We start from the raw sequence: 27,459 nt of genomic DNA, 5'->3' as shown, positions 1-27,459 counted from the left end.
GCTAAATGGAGGTGAAAACCTGGGCCTTATCTCCCTAAAAAATTATATTTGGATAAGACCAATCAGAAATATGCATGGGGAATTCAGCCCTCTTGGTAATTTCATTCCATCTTTTTTAAAATTTTTTACATGGGCAGGCACAAGGAACCGAACCTGGGTCTCCAGCATGGCAGGTGAGAACTCTGCCACTGAGCCACCATTGCCTGCCCTCCATTTCATCTTAACTGCATTAGAATTTACTTCAGTGTGACTGTTTTCATCAGAAGATTTTGAATTTCATCTTTATTGTCATTTTCATGGTTCAGAGGATTAACACATACAACAATACAATGGAGTTCTTTTTTTTAACTTTTTTATTGTATAATATAACATATATACAAAGCAAAGATATAAAAAAGCAATAATTTTCAAAGCACTTTTCAACAAGCAGTTATAGGACAGATCCCACAGTTTGTCATAGGCTCCCATATCATCTTCACAGATTTTTCCTTCTAGCTGCTCCAGAATATAGGAGGCTAGAAGCTTAAATTTTTTTTTATCATCACAATTGACTTTTTTTCTGTCTTTTTCCTGAAAAATAACATATATACAAAAAAGCAAAAAATTGCAAAGCATAGCAAACAATTTACTGTAGAACATATTTCAGAATTTGGTATGGGTTACAATTCTACAATTTTAGGATTTTACTTCTGGCTGCTCAAAGACACTGGAGACTAAAAGAAATATTAATTTAATGATTCAGCAATCATATTCATTTGTTAAACCCCATCTTCTCTGTATAACTCCACCATCATCTTTGATTTTTAGCCCACTTTCTAACCCACTCTTCAAGGGTATTTGGGCTATGGCCATTCTAACTTTTTCATGTTGGAAGGGGCTGTCAATAATATGGTGTAGGGAGATGGAACTATCTGATGTTTTGGAGATGCTGGGCCCTCTTGGTTTCAAGACTCATCTGATCCAGGGACACATCTGGAGGTTGTAGGTTTCTGGAAAGTTACCCTAGTGCATGGGACTTTTGTAGAATCTTATATATTGCTCTAGATGTTCTTTAGGATTGGCCAGAATGGTTTTGGTTGGAGTTTGGTAAGTCATGGTAGGTAGCAATGTCTAACTGAAGCTTGTATAAGCTTGACCTCCAGAGTAGTCTCTCAGCTCTATTTGAACTCTCTCAGCCACTGACACTTTATTAGTTACATTTATCTTCCCCTTTTTGGTCAGGATGGAATTGTTGAGTCCACGGTGCCAGGGCCAGATTCATCCTTGGGAGTCATCTCCCACGCTGCCCGGGAGACTTTCACCCCTGGATGTCATGTCCCACATAGCAGGGAGGGCAATGATTTCACTTGCATAGCTGGGCTTAGAGAGTGAGGCCACATTTGAGCAACAAAAGAGGTCCTTAAGAAATAACTCTTAGGCATGCCTATAGGTAGGCTAAGCTTCTCCGCTACCTATATAAGCTTTGCAACAGTAAGCCTCCAGATCAAGGGCTTGGCCTACTGATTTGGGTGTCCCTAATGTTTGATACAGGATTAGTATCAGGGGACTCCTTGATGGTAAAGTTTAATAATTCCATAGTTCTTCTCCCATCCCTCAAGGGACTTCGCCAATACTTTTTGATTATCTGCTTAATATATTCTACAATGTATCCAAGCATTGCATTAAACTATACTGGATTAAAGGCCCTCATTCTTATTCTGGTCTCCCTGTATTTCAGTTATCTGAATGAGCTATCCAGACAGGTTGAGTTAGATTATGTGCTACAGAAAGTTTAGGTTCCAGACAAAATACGCCTTTCTCCCTTTGGTCTCAAAGCGTAGATGTGGTCCTAAAATACAGACAATGTCTTCCTTATCCCTGTATTCTGAATTACCTTAAATCGGGACCTGACTGGCTTTGTTTTTATCTCTAAATACCAGGTAATAGATACATAAAACAGCCTCTCAAAATCCAGAAATAATAATTACCACTCCAGACTAAATGTGTCTGCCATTAGAGCTTACTATTTAGGCCCCTGTTTTCTTATAAGCATTTTCTAAAGGAGGCCACACAGTAATTGTTCTTTCATTTCTGGCTTATTTTGCCTCATCAAATGTTCCACATGGTTGCATGCCTCACAACTTCGTTCCCTTTTGTAGCAGCACAATATGCTATCATATGTATACACCATCATTCGCTAATCTACTTCTGTCATTGCATCCTTCAACCACCTGCATTCATTAGGCATCATGTACAGTGCTCAAAGTCCACAGTGTATCAACACTCTCAATTTTAGATAATTTCATTATTCCTCAGAGAAAGATAGCCAATTAACACACCCTCACCAAATAGGAAATCTAAACCTTCCCTTAACTTTTGTCCCTCCCCCGATTATTTACGCCTGCTGTTGCTGTGGTACTGCTGACGTTTTCCTGTCAAATACAATGGAGTTCTTTTAACTATTAAACCTTGCTTTTTACTTAATCCTTATTTACATTTTTTATTGTTTTCTCTCCTCCTGTTCTCTATTTCTTTTCTCTTATTTTCAGTTGTCTGACTTCCTTCTCTGTGTTTGTTTTTGCTATGCTTCCTCTTTTCTCTTCTGCTTTCCCAGAAGCTTCTGCAGTAGAAACTGTTTTCGGAATATAGTCTGGTATATTCTGCATTAATCTGGTATAAAAGGGAAATTCCATTGCATTACATCCCTTCAGTTTTGAGGATTTAGATTTTTATTGAAGATAGGTTTCAAAGTGGAAATACTAATCAGTGTTGATTTTTTTTCCTAGGGGACTCAGCTGGGGTCATATCACTTTCTATCATTTGAATAAGGAAGAGAGACTGCTTCACATATTCCTTGTAACTCTCCCACATAATAAAGTAGTGTTTCTCAAAGGGTTGGTCACCTGCATCAGATTCACTTGGATGCTGGGAAAAATGTATATTTGTAGACCCTATCTCAGGTTTATAGAGTCAAAATCTCTAGGGTGGAGTTCAGCAATCTGCAATTTTAACAAACTCGCTACATAATTCTTCTCTGCACCAAAGTTAGAGAGTCACAGAAGTAATAATATGTTCAACAAGTATGAACTATTTGAAGATTGGTATACTATTCCAGTTACCAGATAAAGGCCATGGATTCTTCTGCCTGCTGTGCTCAATAACCAGTTCCTGAGACACCAGGGTTTCAAAGAGAGAAAGAGTTTATTACTAGGCACGTAGTAGGAGAGCAGATGTCCTAATGACCCAACATTTGTCTTCTAGAACTGCAGTAATTCGGGTAGTTTTGTTAGAGAAAAAGTAACCAGGGTTTAGGATAATGAGCAGAGTGACCCCAGATGATATAATTAGAGGTGATGTGATTATTGAGCATGTGCAGATTGATTACATGCTTAGTCACAGAACACATGAAGGAAAATGGCGGAATGAGGTATGGGTGACTTGTAGGTTAAAGCCCAAGCTACTGTGCATGTCAGATGGACCCACTTAAGGTTAAATCTGGTCTCAGTCATCAAGATAATTTGGGACTTGGGGTGGTTTAGTTTCAGGCGGACCCAAGACTTCATTAACAAACATTAAGGGGCTGTCTTTAGTGATTCCAAGACTCTGAAGTTGAAAAACTAGATAACCAGGTACAGATGAAGGTTAGTCATAAAGTTTTTACAATCACAGGGAGAGAAGATAAGGGCTATACAACCGTTACTAGAGATCACGGCAGCTGGATTACAATTCAGAGATTTCAGGTATTTCCCTGTCTATTCCAATATCAGAAAGCTAAAAGGAATATTTATATCAAAATCATCCCTTAAATCCTGATTTCTCGGTTACATTCCGTTACTAATTTCCAAGTATTTCTTGCATGTGCCTTAGCCCTGCAGTTTCAGTCACTGCCTGAATATACTTACTTGAATGTTTTTCATCAGCACATTCCAACTAAATTATCCACTGGAAGTCTCCACTTCTGTCATTGTACTACTGCTATCCCCAGAGTAATTTTTGGAATTATTCATTTCTCTTCATGCTCTATCATTTTTATTTAACATATCGAGTACTGTGCCTAAGCACTGGGAAACACAGAGATGAATAAAACAGACAGAGTCATGCCCTTGAGGATCTTAAAGATTGTTTTAGAGTAACTTAGTCCTATAGATTCCATAGTTTGTTTTTTTTTCTTCCAGAATATTTCCTTGTCTTTCCTGCTACCATCCAAGTCTCTTATCACGTATGCCTGGCCTGCTGTAATTTTTCCTGATTCGTCTATTTGCTCTTAATTTCCCACCTCTTCTGAAAGATTAATCTGTTGATAGCTCAGTATTCTTCAAACAACGTTTTGAATACTTTCTTCCCCCAACTTGTACCTTCATTATTTCCAATTAACTAAAGCATATTTTCCAAACTGGATACTGGCCTTTTCCAATCTGGCCTCCCAGATGAATTTCTCCTGAATACATTCTAGATATCTATACTTGACATAGCATTTTTACTTATTTTTTTGCTTTAAAAAAACAGACTTTTCTTTAAAGGCCTAACTCCTTCCTCCAACAAAAATGACTGTCCCTCAGTACTTGCTCTTGCTTCAGTTCCGGTAGTTATTCTGTTTTACTCATTAAGCATTTAGCATGTGGTCTTTGGTATCATTACTTATTATTATTTTTTTGTATATTTCTCTATTTCCTCAATTATTCCATAGGCTTCTTGAATGCTGGAACAATGTTTTATACACTTCGTTGTCTCTTCCTTGCCCCGTCCATGCTTAATGTCATTCAATAAAGTCATCAAATTCATTATATTCAGTCATTTATGTATTCCATCATCAAATACTTAATTGAATATCCACCGAGGACCAAGCTGATCTTTGCTTTCATGGAACTTCAGTTTAGTTGGTAAGACAGACATTGAACAAATAATTAAAAAAAAAAATGAAATGGATACATTTACTCATTTGTTAGTCAACACTTAGTAATCACCCATCACAGGCCATGTTTTGTGATCCATGTTGGTAGTATAATACTGAAGCAGATGGTAGGGAAGAATCACATATAAACAACTAAAATACAATGTAATAAGTGCAAACATAACATCTTGGCAGCAAAAAGGACGGCCCTATTATCTGTCAAGGAGAGTTAGGGAAGGCATCACATTTCAGTTGGGTCTTGAAAGTGATTTGAAACAAGGGATTGCAATATTTTTGCATGAAAAGGATGGTTCTTAGAAAACTGATAACGCAATTCCTATACCATTACTCTGAGCAGAAACTTGAGCTAAACCCAAGAATCTTGGAATATGAGTGAGCAGTTTAAGGTTGAATTGGAAGAGGGTGTCTGCCATCACTGCCCAGCTGGGCAGCGAGGTTTGGGTTGCTGGATGAACCTTCATTCAGGTTTGTCCTTAATCCTGCCCCCCGGGCCACAGACAGTCAGGTAAGTATGTCGTTTCTCCTGTATGTGTCTTCAACACCCACGACACAATTAAATCTGGGATTCTTTCCTCTAAGAGTCATAGAATGATAGAGTTGGAAAGGATACTAAAAATCACACAGTTCAGTTGTTTCTAACTTACATTCTCTAGAATTTTGGGCATTCTCAAAGTGATAAGCAAAAGTCTGCAAACAATTTTCAATATTCCACAACACCTAAAAGATATTGCACATTTTCGGGTGCCAGGTTTCCCTGTTCTGTGCCAGAATTATATCAGGCCCACATTAAACCAAGGTTCTGAATAATCTATTGTCTGATTAAGTATAGTTCGTTTCCCATAATTGTTATACTCAACTTGGTAAACAACTTTTCAAAATATAGGCGTGAGCTCACAGTCGAACCTGTAAAACTGGTAACTGCTACAAGGTTTGGAATTCACGAAGCACTTTTTACTAAGTTCATCTTACTTTCTCACAACATCATCGAATAGCTTAACAGCAGAGCCCGTTGGCCTGGAGTCTCAGTTTACTGATCTTTCCACTGCTCCGCGCTTCACGTTTCCCTTCCGTGTGCTTACAGCACCTTCATCCCTAACTGGTAAGGCGCCACTGAGTCACATCGTCTGCGTCGCAGAGGGCAGCGACCGCATCGTTCACACCCAGGAGGAATGCGGCTCGCTCCCACGCATGCGTGTACAGCGACTTAACGACTGCTATACTCTTCTTGGTCCCGAGCTGGGACACCCGGGCAAACCCGCAAGGGTCTGCGCCCAAAGCGCGCGTGCGCAGTCACCCATAGCGCCCCCGTCGTCCCCAGGTCCTGTAAACTACCTCGCCACTCTTTACTAATCTGTTCACTCTCCTCAGCAGTTTCACTGGATTAAGACGCCTTCCCTCCAATATGTCAGGCACGAAAACAGCTTTCGACAAGGGATTTTTCCCATTGCTAAGCGCCCAAGGCTTTGGTGCGCGCTGAGGGTCGCTCGGACTGTGTGAAGTTGTATTCCCCGCCGCTCCCGCCCCTTCCGCCGTCCGCGCGCGCGCACGGCCGGCTCACGGCACGCCGGGGTTGGCTGCGGCTGCGACCACGGCGGCGGCGGCGGCGGCGGCGGCGGCCTCGAGAGCGGTAGTGGTTTCTACTCTCCTTCATTAGTTTCCTCCGCCCCCTCCCATCGGACGCTGTTGTGTGGTTGCCTTAAAAAAATAACTTTATTGTTCCACAGCCCCACCTCCCGGCGTGCGCGCGTCCTCAGGATGCACTGAGGCTGAGCGGAGGGCAGGCGGCGGCCGGTCGAGGTCCGGGTCCCTCTCCTCCGAACCCCGGAGGAGAGGGAGTCACGATGTCCGGTAGCCGCCAGGCCGGGTCGGGCTCCGCTGGGACTAGCCCTGGCTCTTCCGCGGCCTCCTCGGTGACTTCCGCCTCCTCGTCCTTATCCTCCTCCCCGTCGCCCCCTTCCGTGGCAGCGTCGGCGGCGGCGCTAGTGTCCGGCGGGGCGGCCCAGGCCGCGGGCTCGGGCGGCCTCGGGGGCTCGGTGCGGCCTGTGTTGGTGGCGGCTGCCGTGTCGGGCAGCGGCGCCGGGAGCGGCGGCGGGGCGGTGTCCGCGGGCCTGTCCCGGATCAGCTGCACGGCCAGGCCCAGCGCCGGCGTAGGTGGGAGCAGCTCCAGCCTAGGTAGCGGCAGCAGGAAGCGACCTTTGCTCACCCCACTCTGCAACGGGCTCATCAACTCCTACGAAGACAAAAGCAACGACTTCGTGTGGTGGGTTTGAAGAGTAATTCCTGCCTCGCTACCTTAAGAGTATCTGTTGGGGTCAGTGAGAGGGTGGCCTGCCTGAGAGCTTGGGATACTGGTGCTCTTATGGTGGTGTCAGAGAGATGGGAGCCAGTAGGTGGTGGAATGGGATGATGGGGTCCTGAGGCAGGGTGGGTAATGAAAAGATAAGTGCAGGTAGGGAGGAAATGAAAGGAGTTTAGGGAATAATAAATAAATGGGAGAGAAGAGATAGAGGGTCACATAAATGATAGAAAAAAGGATAAAATTGGGCAAGCAGGTTGAAGCTTGCTTTTTTCTGGCCAACTTGTATATTAGGTACCCCAGATCAGTTTTATTTCTTGTTGAGGTGAATTAAGTTTGTACAGAACAGAGGGATGGAATTCTGTTTTGGAAGTATGAAGTTGCTTATTGGAAGTATTGTGCATGGAGCTCTAAAAAAACGGGATTGAGGCTGTTTTAAGGGGAAGTAGTATTGAATATAAATATCCACCGTATGTGTATGTGTGTTTAGATACAACTTCTCACATTTCCAAGTGCAGACCACTTGCTTTTAAATCTGCTTTCGAGGCTACTGTAATCAGAAAAGTCTGTTCATAAAAAAAAAAAACTTCTTAATTGAATGTCTTGAAAGAGGAACTGTATTTATTAAGTACCATCAATGTATCAGGCAAACTGTACTATGCTTGTAGAACACAGTGTAATACAGGAACTACTAATTTGAGAAACTCTAGATATTGGAGACTTTGTCGTCATAAAAAAAACAACGCAATGTTTTGTGCATTTTGAATGATACACAGGGATATTAAGTCATGATATTTGACATAGAGAGATTACCCGTATTAAGTTAGAGTTGTCTAGCGATAGGGTTTGGGATTTTCATTGGGCTTTGGATATTGGTAGGATTATGAGAGGATTGTTTTATAGCTGAGAACTGGTAGGATTTTGTCCTTTTCCTCTGGAGGAAATTGTTGATAGGCTTAAGATACTAGTGATGTAAGAAGTTGGCTTGTGCTATTGGAGAAGTTGATTCACTTTTCAGGGTTAAAGATAATCTTGAGTTGGTGTCATTATATGTGATAGAGCTAGAATTGGAACTTAAAGGGAAGTTATTGGTAAGACTTTCAGGTTTTAGCTCCTCCAGAAAAAAATGTGTCTACTCATATTTCTGCTTTAGTCTTAATTATTCTGGATTAAAAATTAACTCATTTTTTTCATTGAAATTCGTCTATAATTGTGATTATAAATAGTTTGAGCAGCTTAAGGTTGGGTGTTTGCCCTCATGCCCAGTAGAGAGTGCCATATGATAAGGTAGAAGCTAATATAACAAAGTGGGGGTTTGCAGAATTTAGTCATTTCAGTTACCATTTACACTTCACTTTTCAGGTTAAAGAAAACAAATGCCAGCATCTGTATATGTATACTAAAATAGTACAAAAGATGTAAGAAATAAAGAAATCATTCATTCAACAAACATTTATTTAGTACTCATTGACAGGCACCATATGAGTTGCATGTACTTTAGGCCATTTTAAAGAGATTTGGTGAGGACAGGGGACATAGAAACAGCTGGCACTGATTTTTTAAGGGCAAGATTATTAAAATTTTTAATAGTCATCACCTTACTTCTAAGAATTTTAATCCACTCTCGAATCCTAGCCATATTCCTTAGATTGTTCTGTTTTCTTTTATATTCTAGTATCAGTGAGATTTTTCAGTTAAAAATTCTGAATATTTCAACTTCTGGGAGCTTATTAGTCCATTATTTGTTTTTCTGGTGAAGTTGAATAATGAAAGAATTAATTAATGGAATCTGTTTTCAGTTTCTCCAGCCAGTTTTGATTTTGGCCAAACCCTTTGGGTAGGAGGACATGGATTGGGCAAGTCTTTGCAAATCCTTTTAGTTTCTAATTGGCTGTAGGTAGCTTGTCTCTCTGGTAGGCCCAAGGGTTGAAGTATGAACCAAATTGCTCTATGCTTTTTTTTTTTTTTTTTTTCACATGGGTAGGCACCAGGAATCGAACCCGGGTCCTCTGGCATGGCAGGCAAGCATTCTTGCCTGCTGAGCCACCATGGCCTGCCCTGCTCTTAGTTTTATATCTACATGAGGCCCAAGTTTGAATAATGATGATTATTCCTTATTTATTTATCATATATTTTTGTATCTCACATCTCGTTTTATTCTTAGAGCACTTCCTATTTTAACATAATACGAATTTAATTAAATTCCCATTAAGTCACAGACAAGTTAAGTAACTGTTTTAGATCAGACAGCTAAGGGACAAAAGTGAGAACTCGGATCTTCCAGTTCTCAGCTTAGTGCTTTCTTTTTATGAAATCGTTAGTCTGATGGTTCTTAAATCGGGCAAATGAGAGGAAAGCAACTGTTTCTTAATGACCTGAGATAAATGTTTTTATCCTTAGCAACTTCTTCCCACTGTCCCTGCTGCTTGCCACTTATCCCAAGAGGACATACCAGGTTTGCAGACTAGAGTGGGCAGTGTAGTTTCCAAAAGCTCTCCAGGTGATAATGGCATATCCTCCTTCCTCTCTTGGGAACAATTGATTTTAAGTCAAATACATAATTTTCGGTAATATACATTGATTTCTCTTGACTGATATCATATTTGAAAATTATGTTTAATTGCAGAAATTATTAAAATTCTAGGGATAATTTGTACTTTTACATTTCATACAAATAAGTTTAACAGTAAATTATAGGTGGAGATTGTGGTACGAGAGAGAAGTATTTAGCTCGACACTGGTCAATTCATTACATTCAAAGAAGTGTTCTTTACTTTTTATTTTACAAATTTCTTTTGCATCGTCCATTTAACTAAACTATGTATCTGTCTTATATTTGGAAGATTTCTCCATTCTTTTATTCTGACTCCTTTATTTCATTTCTGTTCGTAGGTACTGCCTCTTTATTAGTTTTTTTAACTACCTGGAATACCATTTCGATGTCTGGAAATCCTAGTTTCTCAAAGTTGCAGCTGAAGTAATCTGTTTTCAAGTAGATAGTAAGCCCCTTGTTGGAAAGTTACAATCTTAATCATCTGTCTGATAGAAAGTAGTTTAATCGTCTGTCTGATAAAAAGTAGGTAGGATCAAATTATTATGTGAGTCCCATCTTGTGTTAAACTATTAAGACAGACTCTGTCCTTAAGGAGCTCATGATTTAATGCAAAGAAAGACTTTTAATCATGTAATTATAATGTCTAACCTGGCATCATTGTTACTATTCCCATCTCTTAATATAATGGCAGATATCAAATATTCTCCTTAATTCAGTTGTCTCACAATCCTCAGCATGGTGCTCGAGGCATCCATTACTTTTAATCACATTTAGCACTGAAAATGAAATCTGTTGGCTGTTCTTGCACCTATAACTATGTTTTTCAAACTCTTAAAAAATGAAATGGAACAAATCATAGAACCTGTTAATAGGATAAGTTTGATGAAACTTTTATTTTTGGTTATTTGTGTATGGATGTGATGTGTAAAGTATTTCTTACTATCAGGGTCAAATTTTTTTGAAAGTCCCTGAATTATGGGATATAATTTCCCCTGTGACATTTAGGAAATGTGTAAGTGAAAACTTTAAGAATTTTTTTAGATTATTGCTAACTTGTAAATATAGAAATGTAATTTATTCAGCCATTTAAATAAATTTTAGAATTCATTACATTATTATTTTAGTAACACTAGCCAAGAACCTCCTTCAATCTGCAAAACTAAAATCTTGTGGTGTTTTTTGCTTTATAATACATTTGGATAGTGATGATAATGAAATGTGCTTTGCAGAAGATGTCAGATTATAGCAGTTAAACATGGTCCTTCTGTCAGAAGGTGGGTCATCAGCATCAATGCTAGCAGAAAACTTAGGTGAATCAAATGATGGAGAAAATTAAGGAGATGATTATAAAGCAGGATATCAACGACTACTAACATGAATTACAGTCTATAACTTGGGAGGGAAGTACTTGTGCAGTAGTAGTTCATTACTAAATAATGTGCTGATCAGTAGCTATCTTTTTACAAATCTTTTTACCTCTCCTGGTAATGAGCCAGCATTACTAAGGTGATCATATTCCATCTAAGAATTGTTATTGATTAAAGTAACTGCAACATTAGATCTTGTTGCTCACTTTTCCTCCTTTCCTCCTTAGATGTGTATGTCTGTTTTTGATGGTGATTTCTTCTGACAGACTTCTTCTACAGCTTAAAAGACTTTTTTTTCTGACAGTGTGATCTGCCATCCTCTCCTTCTTGTTAAAATTTGTATTTAACAAGTAAATAAATGCTTCTTAAGTTGGCTATTTGTCCTCACATGTGCATGTGCCCAGTTCTATTCATTTAGGTCCCTACCTTTTCAAGTCGTATCATTGCGAGTAATGTTTTCTCTTCATATCCTTATATATGTTAATTGCCTTTTTATCTTTCACAATTAACTTTCAAGAACTGACTTTTTTCACCCTGCTTTTATAAAGAGTGAAGACTGGATTGTAATAGGCAGCTTGATTTCTGTTTGTTTTATTTGTGGTATAGCCTTTGGGAATCCATCGTTCTCTATTCATAGTCTTTGCGGTTTGAAGTGAGTAGTGCCCTTTCTTAAATTCAGAGTTGGAAAACATGATCTATGCTTAAGTAATCCAGGGGAGTTCAATGACCATTTTGCATTTCTGTCAGCAACGTGAGTTCTTGTAGCTCTGCATCCTTTCCAACACTTGGTATTTTCCTTCTTTTAAATTTTAATCATTCTTGTGGTATTTAATACCATCATATTGTGATCATAATTTACATTACCTTAATTAAAGACTGATGATGTTAACCATATTTTCTTGTGCTTATTTGCCATTTCTATATCTTTTGTGAAGTGTCCTTTCTAATCTTTTGTTTGTTTTTCTCTTCAAAAATTTTCAAAGTTGTTTGTCTTTTTGAGTTGTAAAGATTCTTTATATATTCTTGCACATTCATTAACTCCTGTTACCAACTATAATATAATTCTTACTCTCACTACCCAGGATCAGGCCAGACTTCTCATGTTAAGATCACAGTTCTGCTATCATTTCAGACACCAAACACAAGTTCAGAGGATCTTGGGCCATCCATACTTCTAACCACCTTGCTATAAATTTGGGAGTTGCTGCTTGCCTATCAGATTCAACAATTTGCTAGAAAGACCCATTGAACTAGAGAAAGTGTTATATTCAGGATCAGAGTTTTATGATAGCATAAAAGGGTACAAATCTTAAGGAGCCAGACAGAGACCACAGAGTTTGTGTGGTCTCTAAAAGTTTCCTTGTCTTCTCCTTGTGGAATTAGAATGCATACCCTTTGGTACATTGATGTATATTATCAATCATGAAAGCTTGCCCAATTTTATTGGGTTTCATTATGTAGGCATGAGTGGTGAAATCAATGGCCAAGTAATGGATCTCAGTCTTCCATCCCGACGTCTCCCCTTCCAGAAGACCTGGCTGATATGACTTGGCTTAAAGTCCCAGCCCTGTAATCACATGGTTGGGTGTTTTTTGTGTGACCAACCCCCCCATCCCCCACCCCCAACGTCCCCTGATTGGCCCTATCCTGTCTTCACACTAGCAAAAACTATCAGTTGTGGTGTGGGACCTATAATGAATAATGCTGTCATTGGCAGTTCTAAAGATTAGTCCATTGCCTACCTCTTCATTTGCTTAACAGTATCTTTTGAAGTACAAAAATTTTTCATTTGCTTAAGTCCAATTTATTGATTTTCTTTTATGCTTTGTTTTTGTGTCCTATCTAAAAAAATTTTGTCTAACACAAAGTCACATAGATTTTCTGTTTTCTTCTAAAAACTTTATAGTATTAGTTTAGATCTTGTGGTTAGGCATGTGATCCATTTAAAGTTAGTTTTATGTATGGTGCATGATAACGGTTAAGTTTGGTATTTTTTCCCCCTCACCGTGGACATTTGATTCTTGTAGCACAACTTGTTAAAAATAATATCCTTTGTTCATTGATTTTCATGGCCCCTTTGTTGAAAATCAATTAATCATATAGGTATGGGTTTATTTCTGGACTCTTTATTCTGTTTCCTTGATCTACATGTTTATAACAATACCACATTGTCTTGATTATTGTAACTTTATAGGAAATCATGAAATCAGGTAGTGTAATTCTGTTCTTTTCCAAAAATTGAAAATTAGCTTGTCTGTTTTCTACAGAACAGTGTTCCAAAATTTGAATTTGGGTTACTATGATCTTTGACTCAGTTTAAGGACACTTGATTGGTATCTTAACAATTTTGAATCTCATGGACCATGAACTTAGTCTCTATTTCTTCAGTTATTTAGCTGTTTAATTTCTCTTAGCTGTGTATTGTGGTTTATTGTGTTTGAGCTTGCACATATTTTGTTAAAATTTACCTCTAAGTATTTCATGTTTTTGATGCCATTGTAAATATTATTCTTTTAATTTAAATTTCTAATTTTTTGTTATGAGTATATAAAATAAAATTTATTTTTGTATATTGATCTTATTCTGTAAATTATTGTATTCATTTATTCTAGTAGTTTTTTGGTAGAACCTATAGGATTTTCTTAGGAGATAATCATGTCATCAGCAAATAAAGACAGTCACTTCTCACTTCCAATTTGTTTGCCATTTCTACTGGATTTGATTTGCTAATTTTTTTTAGTTGAAATAATTGTTCTCTTAATTCAGTATTCATTATGCTTATTTGCTCTTGTGTTTCTTTTTTTTTTTAATTTTTTCTCGTTGAGTTCTTTTACCTCTTTTTTTTTTCGAGTAATTCTTTCCTCCAAATACCTGGTTCCTGAGGTTTTTCTAGTTCTTCCAAAAACCTGATTCCTGAGGTTTTTCTAGTTTTCATTTTTCTTCTTCTTTGCATGTTCTATCATGTTCTTTATTTCTCAGTCCATTTTGAAATACTAGATTATAGTACTCTTTGTTTTGGGCCCTTTTTTCCTGGACTTCTTTCATTGGTTCTAGGAACAGTACTATGTGCCTTATTTAACTGTGAACTTTTTTTTTTTTTTTTTTGCAGCTCCTGTTTTGGAGTGATTAAAGAAGAGAGAAAAGTGTGTCTTATTTTTAAGTTCTCCTTTCTGGAACTCGTTATCTCTTTGTGTGAATCCTAGTTCCTTTCTGACTTCATTTTACTTCTAACTTACTTCAGTATAGTAGCACAGGACTATGTGCAATTGATTTTCCTAGTTTTATGATTATCTAAAAACGGCTTTATTTCACCTTCCTTTTCTTTCTTAAATTTTTCATTTTGATTATAACAAGGCGTGTATAGGTCTGTTTAGGTTTATACTGTTTGGACTTCCCTGAGCTCTTGAATGTATACATTCATATTTTTTGTTAAATTGCAAAAGTTTCAGCCATTATTTCATCAATACTCTCTCTACCTCTTTCTTCTCCTTCTGGGATTCCTGCAGCATGTATATTTGTATGCTTGGTAGTGTTCTATAGGTTTCTCAGGCTCTGTTCACTTTTGTTCATTCTCTTTTCTCTGCTCCTCATACTGAATTCTCTTCAAGTTCACTAATTCTTTCTTCTGGCAGCTCTAATCTACTGAACCCATCTAGGAAATTTTTAATTTGTGTTACTGTGGTCTCCAGGTCTGTTGGGTTCCTTTTCATAATTTATCTTTCTTTATTGGCATTCTTTTTGTTTTTCTCTATTGTTTCCTATTGTCTTTTAGTTCTTTCTCCATGTTTTCCTTGACCTCTTTGAACAAAGTGTTCTGTTGGAGAGCTCTTTGAGTTGCCTTTACATGCAGGGCAAGTTCTTGGATGATGATCATACTATGAGTGTCCTGTTGAGGAGATGAGATAGGGACCAGCAAGGGCACCAGGAGATTTTTCTACCATTTTAACCTGTCGTTTTCTTAATTAGATGCTTACCCTGTTATTGCAACTCTTTAACTGTTTTCTAGAGCTTAGAAAAAAATGTTTCCTCCAATTCTTCCTGGTTATTGAAAACTTTTGTTTCAAGACTGAGGCCTGGAGTGTCATACTCTCTTTTTTTTGATTGGGGTCTGTTCTAGTTTGCTAGCTGCCAGGATGCAAGATACCAGAAACAGAATGGCTTTTAAAAAGGGGAATTTAGTAAGTTACAAGTTTACAGTTCTAAGGCCAAGAAAATGCCCCAATTAAAACAAGTCTGTAGAAATGTCCAATTTAAGGCATCCAGGAAAAGCTACCTTGGTTCAAGAAGGCTGATGAAGTTCAGGGTTTCTTTCTCAGTTGGAAGGGCACATGGCAAATATGGTGTCATCTATTGGCTTTCTCGTGGCTCTACCAAAAAGGCACTTTCTCCAAAATATTTCCTCTTTTAAAGGATTCTAGTAAGAAATTCCACCTTCAATGGGTGGAGACATACATCCATGGAAATCATCTAAGCAAAAGTTACCACCCACAGTTGGATGGGACACATCTTCATGGGAATAATCAAAATGCTCCCACCCAGCAGTATTGAATGAGGATTAAAGGACATAGCTTTTCTGGAGTCCACTGTTTTCTGGGGTCCACCAGCAAAGGTGGGACCCTCATTTTTTTTTTTTTAACTTTTTTATTGTATAGTATAACCTATATACAAGACAAAGAAATAAAAAAGCAATAGTTTTCAAAGCACTCTTCAACAAGTGGTTACAGGACAGATCGCAGATTTGTCATGGGCTACTGTACGATCCTCTCAGATTTTCCTTCTAGCTGCTCCAGAATACAGGAGGCTAGAAGGCTTAAATATTTTTTTTAATCATCACAATTGACTTTTTCTTTCTTTTTCTTGAAAAATATACATATATACAGAACAGCAATAAATTTCAAAGCACAGCACCACAATTAGTTGTAGAACATATTTCAAAGTTTGACATGGGTTATAATTCCACAATTTTAAGTTTTTACTTCTAGCTGCTCTAAGATACTAGAGACTAAAAGATACATGATTTAGTGATTCAGCAGTCATATTTGTTTCTTAAACCTTATCTTCTCTGTATTACTTCACCATTACCTTTGACCATTCTGTTTCTCTCTTTAGGGATGTTTGGGCTATGGCCATTCTAACTTTTTCATGTTGGAAGGGGATGTCAATAATACGGGGTAGGGAGATGGAACTATCTGATGTTCTGGAGAGGCTGAACCCTCTAGGTTTCAAGAGTTATCTGGTCCAGGGACCCATCTGGAGGTTGTAGATTTCTGGAAAGTTACACTAGTGCGTGGAACCCTTGTAGAATCTTATATATTGCCCTAGGTGTTCTTTAGGATTGGCTGGAATGATCCTGGTTGGAGTTTGGCAGGTTATGATAGGTAGCAATGTCTAACTGAAACTTGCATAAGAGCAACCTCCAGAGTAGCCTCTTAACTCTATTTGAACTCTCTTTGCCCTGATACTTTATTAGTTACACTTCTTTTCCTTTTGGTCAGGATGGAATTGTTGATCCCACAGTGCCAGGGCTGGATTCATCCCTGGAAATCATCTCCCATGTCGCCAGGGAAACTTTCACCCCTAGATGTCATGTCCCACGTAGGTGGGAGGACGATGATTTCACTTGCAGAGTTGGGCTTAGAAAGAGTGATTGCCTTCATTTTTTTCTTTTGGATGGACAGAACCTCAAAATCGAACCCGAGTCTCTGGCATGGCATGTGAAAATTCTGCCACTGAGCCACTGTCGCACCGCCCTTACCTTTATTTTTGAAAGATTTTTTGCTGGGTATAGAATTCAGCATTGAAAGTTTTCTTCCAGTATTTTAAAGACACAGCTTCATCATGTGTTGGATAGCATAGTTTTTTTTTTGCATGGGCAGGCACTGGGAATCGAACCTGGATCTCTGGCGTGGCAGGCGAGAACTCTGCCACTGAGGCACCATGGCCTGCCTAATAGCATAGTTTTTAATGAGAAGTCTGCTTTAATTTTATCTTTATTCCTCTATATGTAATATTTCTTTAGTTCTATGGCTGCTTTCATGATTTTTCTTTCTTTTTGGTTTTTAGCATTTTAAATATGATGTATGTGTGTGAGTAATTTTTATTTTTTTTTTTTTAAATTCTGCTTGGGGACCTGAGTCTTGGGTCTGTGCTTTGATGTCTTTCATTATGTGTTCTAGTTTGCTAGCTGCCAGAATGCAATATACCAGAAACAGAATGGCTTTTAAAAGGGGAACATAATAAGTTGCTAGTTTACAGTTCTAAGACCGAGAAAATGTCCAGTTAAAACAAGTCTATAGAAATGTCCAATCTGAGGCATCCAGGGAAAGATACCTTGGTTCAAGAAGGCCAATTATTTTCAGGGTTTCTGTCTCATCTGGAAAGTCACATGGTGGACACAGTCACAGTTTCTCTCTAGGCTGGAAGGGCACATGGCAAACATGGCGTCATCTGCTACTTTCTCTCCTGGCTTCCTGTTTCATGAAGCTCTCCGGGAGGTGTTTTCTTTCTTCGTCTTCAAAGGTCACTGCTTGTGGGCTGTCTGCTTCTCATAGCTATGTCGTTCTTCTCTGCTCTCTCTGAATCTCCTCATTCTCCAAAATGTTCTCTCTTTTTTAGGACCCCAGAAATTTATCAAGACCCACCCAAATGGGTGGAGATATGTCATCACCTAATCCAGTTTAACAACCCCTCTTGACTAAATCACATCATCCAGGGAGATGATCTGATTACAGTTTCGAACATGCAGTATTGAATAGGGATTATTCTGCCTTTACGAAATGGGATTTTCATTAAAACGTGGCTTTTCTAGGGGACATACATCCTTTCAAACCAACACATTCCACCCTCTGAACCCTAAAAAAGACGTTTTTCCCATATACAAAATACGTTAATTCCATTACAATATCAGAAAATTTTAAAGCATTTCAGTAACAATCAAATGCAATACAGGTTAAAACCAGTACAAAATCTCATCAAAGTTAGGTACAAGCATGTTCTATGCTCAGGCAAATTCTCCTCTGTCTTGGGACCTTTGAAAACTCATAACAAATTATTTGCTGCCAACATACAAAAGAGGAACAGTCATGGGATACATATATGCATTTCCATAGGGAGGAAGGAACACAGGGGTTACATGTCCCAAGCAGTTTCGAAAATCCACAGGGCAAAGTCCATTAGATTTCAAAGTCTGAGAGTCATTTATCTTCAGGGCCTCTGAAAGCAGCAGTCCCACCCTTTCCAAGGGCCTATGCAGAGGCCTGCCTCTCTTTGAATGCAACCTTGGGAAACATTGGGGAGACCACCTTTCTCTCTGCTCCACCCTCTTCAAGCATTGGGGCCACACCCGGGCTCTCTGCCATCTCCGGGGCACATACTCACCCTTCCATGTGGAGGCGGCCAGGCTGTCCCCAAACCCCAAGGAATGTACTTCACTCTCTCCAAGGCCTGAGGTGGCATGACTCTTCCACTGCAATGAGGTGGAAGGGCCATCCTCTGCCTTTGGGACAAACTCACCCTTTCCATGGGCTTGGGTGGGTCTGCTCTCCTGACCTGAGGCTTCTTGACTTCAGACCTCGGCCTCCATGGTTTTGCCTCTGAAATTATTTTTCCTCCAATGTGTCCATTCTTGAAACCCCCCAGTCCAGACTGGCAGCAGCTCTGTTTATACAGGTCCCAAAGCCCTCTCGTTGGCTTTCTATGCAGTATCCTTGGATTGTGCCCATCAGACATAAGGAGTTTCCACAAATCCTTCTTGGAAAACTCCATGTACAATCCTGGCTTTATCTGAAAAGGCTGACTGGTTCCACATTTGATCAGATTCTCATGTGGCACGCTGTTCTCTGGGGTCTCCCTTCCAGGAAACCTAGAATTCTCGAGGACATCAACTTATGGTTTCATTCTACCCAAGAGTTCAGTTCTCTGCTTATTTCTTTTCTGTCGCATTTCACTGTAAGCTGTGAGAAGAAACCAGGCTGCACTTTCTACATTTAATTTGGAGATCTCTTCTGCTAAATATCCAAGTTCATGGCTTTTAAAATCTGCCTTCCAGTCAAAGCCACTAGTCAATTTTGCCAGATTATCTACTATTTTAAAACAAGGATTGCCTTCCTTCCAGTTTGCAGTAACATGTGCCTCTTTTTTTGCCTAAGGCCTCATCAGAGATATCTTTAGAGTCCACATTTCTACTAACAGTCTTGTCAAAGCATTCTAGACCTTCTCTGTCAAGCTTCTCATAACTCCTCCGGATTCTTCCCCTCATCCATTTAAAAAGCCGTTCCAACATGTTTGGTATTTACAAACTGTAGCAGCACCCCACTCTCTGGTACCAAAATCTGCTCTAGTTTGCTAGCTGCCAGAATGAAATATACCAGAAATGGAATGGCTTTTAAAAGGGGAATGTAATAAGTTGCTAGTTTACAGTTCTAAGGCCGAGAAAATGTCCAATTAAAACGAGTCTGTAGAAATGTCCAATCAAAGGCATCCAGGGAAAAATACCTTGGTTCAAGAAGACTGATGATATTGAGGGTTTCTCTCTCATCTGGAAAGTCACGTGGTGGACACAGTCACAGTTTCTCTCTAGGCTGGAAGGGCACATGGCGAGCAAGGAGTCATCTGCTACTTCTCTCCTGGCTTCCTTTTTCATGAAACTCCCCGAGAGGCGTTTTCCTTCTTCATCTCCAAGGCTCACTGGCCTGTGGGCTGTCTGCTTTTCGTGGCTATGTTGTTCTTCTCTGCTCTCTCTGAATCTCCTCGTTCTCCAAAATGTTCTCTCTTTTTTAGAACCCCAGAAACTTATCAAGACCCACCCAAATGGGTAGAGACATGTCGTCACCTAAACCGGTTTAACAACCCTTCTTGACTAAATCACATCATCCAGGGAGATGATCTGATTACAGTTTCAAACATACAGTATTGAATATGGAATATTCTGCCTTTACGAAATGGAATTTTCATTAAAACCTGGCTTTTCTGGGGGACATACATCCTTTCAAACCAGCACATTAGGTTTTCAAAAATTTTTACTAACATCTTTCCACATAATTTTTGACACATTATTTTTCCTCTGGGACTCCAGTTGTATGTATATTAGACCATTTGATGTTGTTCCACTACTCTTGGATTTTTTTTCTATTTCTCCCTCCTCTCCTTTTTTCTTCTTGTGATTTTAGTTTGGGTAATTGCTGTTGAAATATCTTCAAATTTGCTGATTATTTCCTCAACTTGTAGTTAGTTTGTTGATAAGCTTATTGAAAGAATTTTTTCATCTCCTGTACTGCATGTGTTGCAATTTCCTTTCACATTCTCTTACATTTCCCATGCTTTTGTTGAGCTTTTATATTGTCCATCTTTTCTTTCAGATTCTCTAACACGTTAATCGTAGTTGCTTTAAAGTCCCTTTCTCATGTGTCATCATTGAGATTATTTGAGTCTTTTTCTTTGCTTTGACTCTTGGCAGTGGCTTGTTTGTTCTTATTTTTAGGTGTGTCTCTTACATTGGAAATTGTTTGTGGAATAACAGAGACTGAGTTAAAGATGCTTATGCCTAGAAATTATTACTCTTCTTCTGTTAGTGTGGCGATTGAGTCAGTTTCATCAAGAATTGAGCTGGGTTTGGATTTTTTATTTAATACCTCTCTTTCGTGTATCATAGGCTTTGCATTCCTCCATTGATGTCTTGTTTTTAGGGTGGGGTTTGGATGCTAGAGAGCTTTTCATCACTTTTCATGCTCTACCATCAGTTTTCACTTGCACACTTGTTGCTCAGAATGGGTATCTCTCCATGCTTTTGCCTCTCTCCCCTTTCCCTGCTCACCTCCAGTTCCCGGTGTGAAGCTTCTTTTGCCTTTTGCTTATTACTTGGTACTTGTTAGTATGATTTCACCCATTGCCAGACTTTCTTTGGATATGTGCTCTAGTTTATTAATTTTAAGAGTTTAGACCCCCGGAACATTCTAGCACCATCTGATCCTTCTGTGGTTGTCTTTTTTGTTTAAAAAAATTTTTTTTTAAATATAACAACAAATGCAAACATTCCTAACTTTTGATCATTACGTTCTACATACATAATCAGTAATTCACAATATCGTTACATAGCTGCATATTCATCATCATGATCATTTCTTAGAACATTTGCATCAATTCAGAAAAAGAAATAAAAAGACAACAGAAAAAAATTCATACATACTATACCCCTACCCCTCCCTTTCATTGATCACTAGCATTTCAATCTAAATTTATTTTAACATTTGTTCCCCCTATTATTTATTTTTATTCCATATGTTTTACTCATCTGTTGATGAAAGGAGCATCAGACACAAGGTTTTCACAATCACACAGTCTCATTGTGAAAGCTATATCATTATACAATCATCATCAAGAAACATGGCTACTGGAACACAGCTCTACGTCTTTAGGCTGTTCCCTCCAGCCTCTCCATTACATCTTGACTAACAAGGTGATATCTATTTAATGCATAAGAGTAACCTCCAGGATAACCTCTCACCTCTGTTTGGAATCTCTTAGCCATTGACACTTTATTTTGTCTCATTTCACTCTTTTCCTCTTTTGATCTAGAAGGTTTTCTCAATTCCTTGATGCTGAGTCTCAGCTCATTGTAAGGGATTTCTTAATCCCTTGATGCTGAGTCTCAGCTCATTGTAGGATTTCTGTCCCACGTTGCCAGGAAGGTCCACACCCCTGGGAGTCATGTCCCATGCAGAGAGGGGGAGGGTGATGAGTTTGCTTGTTGTGTTGGCTGGAGAGAGAGAGGCCACATCTGAGCAACAAACGTGTTCTCTTGGGGGTGACTCTTAGGCCTAATTTTAAGTAGGCTTGACCTATCCTTTGTGGGGTTAAGTTTCATATGAACAAACCCCAAGATTGCGGGCTCAGCATATAGCTTTGGTTGTCCACACTGCTTGTGAGAATATCAAGAATTTAACTTGGGGAAGTTGAATTTTCCCCCTTACTCACCATTCTCCGAAGGGGACTTTGCAAATAATTTTTTATTCACTGTTCAAATGGGATTTATCAGGGCATCACTCTGGACAAACCAACAAAATCTCATGCCCTACTCAAGGTTCCATGTATTTATGGTGTTCAGTTAAGCTGTCTACATAAGTTATGTTAGGAAATGCACTCGTCAAAATATAAATCTTGTACCAAATAAACATTTTTTACTTTAGTCTCACGCATAAGTTAAAATTTTAAAATATTAATTACCATCTATCTATTTTCAACACCCTGAAGTAATGAAATTCCTTTGTTCTTCCTCATGCCAAAACATTTTTTAAATTTGCACGTTTAGTCACTATCATTATACACCCTAGGCATTCCTAGATTATACCGTCTCAGTCTTTATCATCTTTCTTTCTGATTTCATTTGTGCCCCCAGCCCTCTTCCCTCTGTGGTTATCTTTTACTCAACTAGGAATTGGACAGTTCCTCCCAAATTCTGCTGCTGTTCTCAGAATGGTCTGCCAAAATTTTCAGGACTTTTTGATTAATTATTCAGAATTGATTATGTAACCTGTACTTGTCAGAGGGCTTTCTTTGGAATTTTTTAACTGAGGATGCTTTAGAAGAATCTTTATTTTTCCTTTTGGAATCAGTTTCATTGAGGTATATAATCACTATGGTACATTCATTTTATGGTCTTTGTTTTTTTTAACTGCAAATTTTATTGAGATATGTTCATATCTCAATAATTATGTTATATTCATATAATCCATCCAGAGTATACAATCGGTATATCACGATATCATCACCTAGTTGTATAAGTATCATTATATTCAATTTTAGACCATTTTCATTACTCCAGAAAAAAAAATTGAATAAACATTGAAAAAGAAAACTCAAAGTACCCCTTAGCCCCCCCATTATTGGCCCCTAACATTGATGTGATACATTTGTTACTGTTGATGAAACAATGTTCAAATCATAATGCATTCATTTTAAGTGTACAATTTGATGAGAATTGGTAAATACATTTACTCATATATTCATTACCATAATTAAGGTATAGAACATTTCTGTCACATTAAAAAGTTTCCTTTTCCCCTTCACAGTTAATCCCCACCACTGAAGACAGCCACTGACTTGGCTTCTGTTTCTGTAAATTAATTTTGTCTGTGGTAGAATTTCATGTAAGTTCATACAGTATATGCTCTTTTGTGGCTGCCTGTTTTGCTGCGCATGTTTTTGAGATTCACCTATATTCTGTGTATATATAGTTCATCACTCTTTATTGTTTGTTGTTCATTATATTTTTTGCATGGGCGGGCACTGGGAATTGAACCTGGGTCTCTGGCATGACAGGCGAGAAGTCTGCCTGCTGAGCCACCATGGTCTGCCCTATTATTCATTACTTATATTATCTTTGAATGGATATAGCATAATTTATTTGTCCATTCTGAGTTGTTTCCAGTTTTTCACTGTTATGAACAGTTATTAATAAGTACTTTTGTGGACATATATTTTCATTTCTCAAATATTCTGTTGGCTTGGTTAGTGAATTTTCAATTTCAGATACTATATTTCCTAGCTCTAGAATTTTGATTGGGTTTTTTTTTTTTATATCTGCCATTTTTCTCCTCATTATATTCATATGTTCCCTTAAATATTGAATGAATTTCTAATACTTGTTTTGAAGTCCTTTTCTGCTAATTCCATTATTGACTGTTTTTTCTCCTATTAATGGGTCCCACTTTCTTTCTACTTCACATCTAATAATTTTTCATTGGATGGTGGACATTGTACATTTTATTTTGTTGAGTCCTGGATTTTCTTTCTTCTTTTATACAGTATTAGACTTTGTTCTGGCAGATAGTTAAGTTACTTGCAGATCAGTTTAATCCTTTTTTTTTTTTAATTTTAAAATTTGTTTTAGGGTAGGTTTTGAGTAGCCTTTTTTTCTAATAGAACTAGCTTAGCTCCAATATTATAGCATGATTCTTCTGAGGTTTCTATTGATGCCTTGGGTTTATAGATCTGAAATTATACAGTTACATGTATGACTAGTATTCAGCAACAGTCATAAGGAGAATCATATGTAGGTTTCCAGAGTTCTTTTTCCTTATAGCTCCCTTCTCTCTGGTTTCCTGCCCTCCAGATTCCATCCCCTTCAGTCCTCTTGAATGTGATCTCTCTCAGTATTCTCCTTCCTCATCTCTGTGAAGTACCTCTAGGCAAAAATATCAGTCCTTTAAGATTCATTCCTTTCTCAAGGATCTGAATCTTTTTGCCTCGTATCCAGTGTCTAAAGCAGTTTCATTTATTTTTTTTTCCAGTTTTCTAATAAAGTGTATATATAGTAAGAGGGTAAATACTACCTGTTCATTTTTTACCTCAAATGTGATGTGTTAATCATAAGTTTTTATTTCAAATCATGTTGTCCGTTGGTCCATACAACACTCCTCTCTTGTTTTTTTTTTAAATCAGTATCTATTTTTTTATTCTAAGATGAACTTTTATTCTTTTATACTTTAACATCTCTGAAACTGGGTTCTGTTGAAGTTGATAGAAGTTGCACTTGACTGGGTTGATAGTTGAATGTAGCTGTCATTTCATGCTTATGTATGGAAATAAAAAATACCTGCCTCAAAACTTGAATATAGGTCTCAGCAGGTTGAAAGGAAATATTTTTGAGACAGTTGTGAATTACTGTTTTGTCTCTTACAAACTAAATGTTTGTATTTGGAGCTAGGAGAGGTTCTGGGAGGTAGTGAATTAAATTTTGCATTATTTCTGAAGCTGGAGTCAGATATAGGCTTGCTGGCTAAATATTTATCCATTTGTGGTTTCTTCCCTCTTTTTGATGATACCACTGTGTCAGGGGTCCATAAAGTGTTTTGGGAGCCCATATAATATTTTGGAGGTTTGTATAAAATTCCAAGCATTTGTATAACGCCTGACCTGGCTGCCAGTTCATGTACGTGCTATGTCTGTACTTATGCTTGGGTCTTCTAACTCATATAGTTTGAATGCTATTAATCGACACAGTTGGGAATTCTAAAATGATTGTTTTCCAGTTTTTCCCAGAACCTGGTTTGAGTATTTTCTTGCCCCTCCTAATTGGGAAGAGTTAATGATATTTTGTTAGAATCTCCTCTATATTTCATATAATACCTCATCTCTTTATTGATAAGGGTTCTTGTTGGTCAGCCAGCCCTTCTTAAGTTTTAATTTTATTCTGTTCTACTTTCTGTTTCTTACATGAATTCCTTGAGATATTTGGCATGAGTCATTGTTACCTTTCCTAAGTTTTTATCACAGATATAGATTATACTAAAATACCTCTTTTTTGTGTGTTCTGTCATTGAATATTGTATACCAAGAATTGTACTGAACATTTAATGGATGTAATTAAATATCATCACTGTCTAACCTTACTGTATAAGATCTTTCTTATTTATCTTGCTTATTGTTGATCTTATCTATTAAATTGTAGGTGCAGTAAGCATTTTTGTTTGTGTGTTCATTTTTGTATCCCTTATACCTAAAACAGAGCCTGGTACATAGTCAGCACTCAATACATAATTTGTTGAATGAATGAGTATTATAAATATTTTGGAATATTTTGGGAAAGTATTGATAAGTATTCACTGATGATTCATTGTGGACCTGCTCTAAAATATCTGTTGGTGGCATTGTTGGAAGTTTGGACTGAGAGAATGATCTAAGAAATTTAGCATCTTTCTTCTGCACTTCACTTAATGGCAACATAAAACAGAGATGTGATGGTATTGTTTCCCAGATGTATCAACATATTTGCTTTGGGACCAGAAAGATCTCTTTACCTAATCTCCTCAGTTTAAAAAGTTTTGTTAAAGAGCTGCCATTTAAATAACATAATGGTATGTTAATATCTAGACTTGTAATGATAGAAAATTTAGCTATCTGCTATCGTCCATTCACAGGGAAGAATGTTTTTGAGTTTTAAAATTTAGTCATTATTGGCGTTACAGGGTTTTATCCAAGGGTAAATTTCTTTCTGTCTGTCTGTCTATTTATTTTATTTATTTATGTATTTGTTTATCTAAGTAATAAATGGTTAAGTAAATAGAATTAGGATGGAGTACCTTAACATTAAAAGCAATAGAACTTCCCCTTTCAACATTCCCAAGATTGTCTTTTCCCTAAGAAACAGTCCATTTAGTCTGTAGCTGTTTCTTCTACTAGGATTAATAATAAAAATCACTAACATTTGAGTGCTTATTAGTGCTTGCTGGTGTTCTAAGTACTTTACAAGCTTCCCCCACTCCCTCAATTTAAGTGCGCTGAGAGGTTGGCACTGGTTTTATCACTTATATTTTCACAGTTGAAGAAACTCAGGCACAGATAGATTAAGTAATTGATCATAAGTGGTAGGGGTTGGATTTCTTACAGGCATCATGACTTCACTGTTTGTATCTTTGCCTTTATACAATATTTCCTCCATTTCATTAAATGATACATTACTATTTCTTGATTTGTTGCTTGAGCTTGATATGATAAATGAAGATTTAGCTTTCTTATTACCCCAGTCTGGGGACGAGTGGGTAGATGCTTGGTTATTGGCTATTTTGAGGAAAGAAGGGAGGAGATTAGGATTTTCTTTTCCAGTGCTTCTCAAACTACCTTTTGAGTTTTTTCTTCAGTTTTTTTGTTGTAGAGTGCTATTTTAGAAAAAGACTATAAAAATGCATTTCTAAAAAATATAATTCCAAAAAGCCCCAATACAACGATATCTATTTTAGGGTGGTGCAATGGTGGCTCAGTGGCAGGAATTCTCGCCTGCCAAGCTGGAGACCCAGGTTCGATTCCCAGAGCCTGCCCATGTGAAAAAAAAAAAAAAAAGGATATGGAGATACAATAATATCTATTTTAAAAAATTAGATTCAGTGGCATTCTGATAAATTACTATAGAAGATGAAGGTTCTAAACTTTGAATTTTTGTACATGTCTCTTCAGAGGCTGTTCTTGGACTGGCCACTGGTCCAAGGGCCACTTTTCAAATCATGCTGCCCCTATTCATATACAGGTTTACAATTAGTCTTCATCTCTTCAGTCACATACTTCAGTCCTTTTTTCATACTAAACATTGCCAAATATTGAGCTTCTTTAGGGTTATGTGGGGCATATTGGCTTTCATCTTGGTTTTATTATCCCCTTCAACGTTTACTCTGTTCTGTGACTTTTTTCCACCGTCTATACTTTTTGTATCTGCTTTCCATCTTGTGGGAATTTGTTGAAATAATTTTGTTAGTAATAGTTCCATTCCTTTTCAGTGTTGTGGCTGTATATCTCTTTTATTCCTTTCTTTTCGTTTTTTTGGCTGTATAGCTCTTTTATTCCTTTACTTATCATTTTTAAT

General features: G+C 37.8%; 1 protein-coding gene across 7 annotated transcripts in view; it reads left to right on the top strand.

Annotated features, from left to right (window-relative positions):
- The first annotated feature begins 6,499 nt into the window (after nucleotides 1-6,499).
- Nucleotides 6,500-27,459, top strand: part of COP1 (COP1 E3 ubiquitin ligase) — a 277,716-nt gene continuing 256,756 nt past the window's right edge. For 5 of the 7 annotated variants that reach the window (XM_077157080.1, XM_077157082.1, XM_077157079.1 and 2 more), the window contains exon 1: nucleotides 6,548-7,151. In XM_077157080.1, the coding sequence (XP_077013195.1) occupies nucleotides 6,733-7,151 (419 nt within the window). In that variant the 5' untranslated portion in view covers nucleotides 6,548-6,732. Of the gene's footprint in view, nucleotides 6,519-6,546; nucleotides 7,152-27,459 lie in introns of those variants that run through there. The other 2 variants (XM_077157085.1, XM_077157084.1) reach the window with 2 other exon arrangements.

This window comes from Tamandua tetradactyla, chromosome 4 (genome assembly GCF_023851605.1).
Source record: "Tamandua tetradactyla isolate mTamTet1 chromosome 4, mTamTet1.pri, whole genome shotgun sequence".
Taxonomy (NCBI): Eukaryota; Metazoa; Chordata; class Mammalia; order Pilosa; family Myrmecophagidae; genus Tamandua; species Tamandua tetradactyla.
Note: the sequence above shows the minus strand (reverse complement) of the source record. Positions and strands in the feature narration are given on the sequence as shown.